Here is a 2,492-nt window from a genome sequence, read left to right on the forward strand (position 1 = left end):
TTCCAGAAGAGTGTGCTTATATTAGGTAAACAATGCTTTATTGACAAGCAGTATTCTACATACAATCTCAACATACGTAGATCATACAATACATGCGCTCCATTCACACCAACAGTGAAGCGAATATCTAGTCCACCTGATCACATTGTGAAATGGTTATGCAGGATGGTCAGAATCGAAGTAGTGTAATGAGTAAAAATTATGCGCAGCGCCAAAGCACTCAAATACATGCGTGAAACTAAATTACCTTCGGTACATGTAAAGACGGCCTACCTGTTGCTCAAATAAAACCTCAAAAAAAAACAAGAAAACCTCTAAAATGAGGAACTACCAGGCATGCATGGTCAGTATTCCCTTTCCTGTACGGAAGTGAAGCGTCGAAACCTACTGTAGACAAGAGAAGAAGGTGAACTCCTTCCATCTGCGCTGTCTCAAAAGTATCCTGGGCATACCGTGACAATGTTCCAGACATTAGGGTTCTGAAGAAGGTCAGGTCCACAACCTTGATGTCAGTCCTCAGACAGCGACGTCTAAGATGGCTGGGCCATGACCAGTGAATAGAGAAGGGACGAATCCCAAAAGTCTCATCTGGCCAACTTAAGACAGAGTCTCCACTACAGAGACCTTTGCAAAAGAGACCCAGCCTCTGCTGCCGTTGACATAAGCAAGTAGGAAAGCATTGCAAAGACCGTGCTTGCTGGAGACAGACTGTGAAAGAGGACATCAAACGCAAACCACAGAGCGTGCCGAGGAAAAGCGGCGGAGAAAGGCACATGTCGTCGTCGATCCAGCTCCATCAACTTTCCAATGCGATAGCTGCAGTAAAGAATGTGACCCCAGGACTGCACTGTTCAGCCATTAATGACGCTGTTCAAGTCCCACAGTATCAACATGGACAGACGCAAATCCATTCCTTGTGTTTTGAGACAGACCGCGGCCACCACTGCTACTACTCTATGCTTTTTTCCAGAGAGTTAAGACACGGGACTGGTTATGGTCTCAGTTTTCATCAGCTTCACGCTCAATTGTCACCCATTGACTGTACATTAACCTTCTTACCTCGACGTTGTCAGCACATGAACCGTGATAAATGAGATATCAAAGATGACGGAAAGGTAAGACAGGTTGGGCAAATGGAGGATTGGGGAACAGAGGGAATTTGGCTTTCGAATTGCTGCTTTAACATCAACCCAGGTATGGTATATAACAATGATTCCTAACACAAAGATCTCCGAGACAAGTTCTTCTATATGAGATTATTTATATCACATGAACAGAATAGGAAACCTTGTTGTAATGGCTTGATCACTGCGTTAGTTTGTATTTTCAGTCTTGCTTGTGCTTTTTTAGGCCTTTTTTTTCTTTTTCGCGGGTGAACATTTACACTCTTTTCTTTCTTCTTGTTTTTAATACATAGACAGGAAGAGAAAGAATGGGTGGCGCTGGACCACGACGAAGCCCTTGGTTTCGCACAGAGAAATGTTTTGTGACAAAACAGATCGTAGTATACGAACAGCCGCAAAGGCCAAATAATCAGCGACACGCACAAGATCTCATCCATTTCTCCCTCCGTATGGGAATGTTCCATTGCTGGCCAGGTGGCCCGTTCCCAGATTTGAACGTGCTATGGGTTTCAACGGACGACAGTGACCACGCAGTCCAGCGTTATATACATCAGGGATACGTCTGTGAGCGTGTTGCTCAAAGTTCCTATCAACATTGCATACATCTGTATTTTTCAGGCCTGTTTGACGCCGAGATGTATAATGATAGATTTTAAGCACTGAGCACACCCTTGTCACGTCGTATCATTTAAGCGCGTTGGGTTACGCTGCTGGTTATGTATCTGTTTAGCAGATGTGGTGGAGCGTACATGGATTTGTCCCAAAGCAGTGACGCCTCCTAGAGTAACAGAACTGAATTGAACTCTAGTATCAGGTCTAAACAGATCGCCAAAGCAGCATCTCCATATTTGTTGCTCGTTTAATGTTTTTAAGACATCCTTCACTAAAAAAAAAAGAAATGACAAAACGTATTGGTATCATGTATGATAATCAACCCCCCGCCCCCGATTCAAATAAAACAACAACAACAACAAAAAACAAACAAAAAAACAAACAAACAAAAACGATCCTTCCTAATGTAAGTTTCTTTCCATTCCTTAACTTCCATTCCCGAGTGACAACTTGACACAGGTCACAAACCATTACCATTTCTTGTGCTAATGCCAATATACGAGATTCAAATGATGTTCGTGTCTGACTATATACACCACAAAGTCTCGACCGAGCACGATCCAATACAAAAAATAAAACAATCTTTGAATAGGCAAGTTTCAGCCATTCCTGTTCTGTGAACGGCGGTTCTGGTTCCTGCCACAGGCTGGATGGCCCATTTCTAGGTGGACCCCTGCCTGACAGGCCCATATGGTTTGCATGCGCCGTCTGTTGTTCCGCCCCCTTCTGCGGTTAAGATGTCCCATGTTCTTGCAA

General features: G+C 43.7%; 1 protein-coding gene across 1 annotated transcript in view; it reads right to left on the reverse strand.

Annotated features, from left to right (window-relative positions):
• LOC143291847 (uncharacterized) overlaps positions 1 to 2,492 on the reverse strand; it is a 7,308-nt gene continuing 4,816 nt past the window's right edge. The window contains exon 3 of the mRNA XM_076601964.1: positions 1 to 2,492. This exon is cut by the window's right edge and continues 17 nt beyond it. Within this exon, the coding sequence (XP_076458079.1) occupies positions 2,336 to 2,492 (157 nt within the window). The 3' untranslated portion in view covers positions 1 to 2,335.

The sequence above is a fragment of the Babylonia areolata genome, chromosome 18, assembly GCF_041734735.1.
Source record: "Babylonia areolata isolate BAREFJ2019XMU chromosome 18, ASM4173473v1, whole genome shotgun sequence".
Lineage (NCBI taxonomy): Eukaryota > Metazoa > Mollusca > Gastropoda > Neogastropoda > Buccinidae > Babylonia > Babylonia areolata.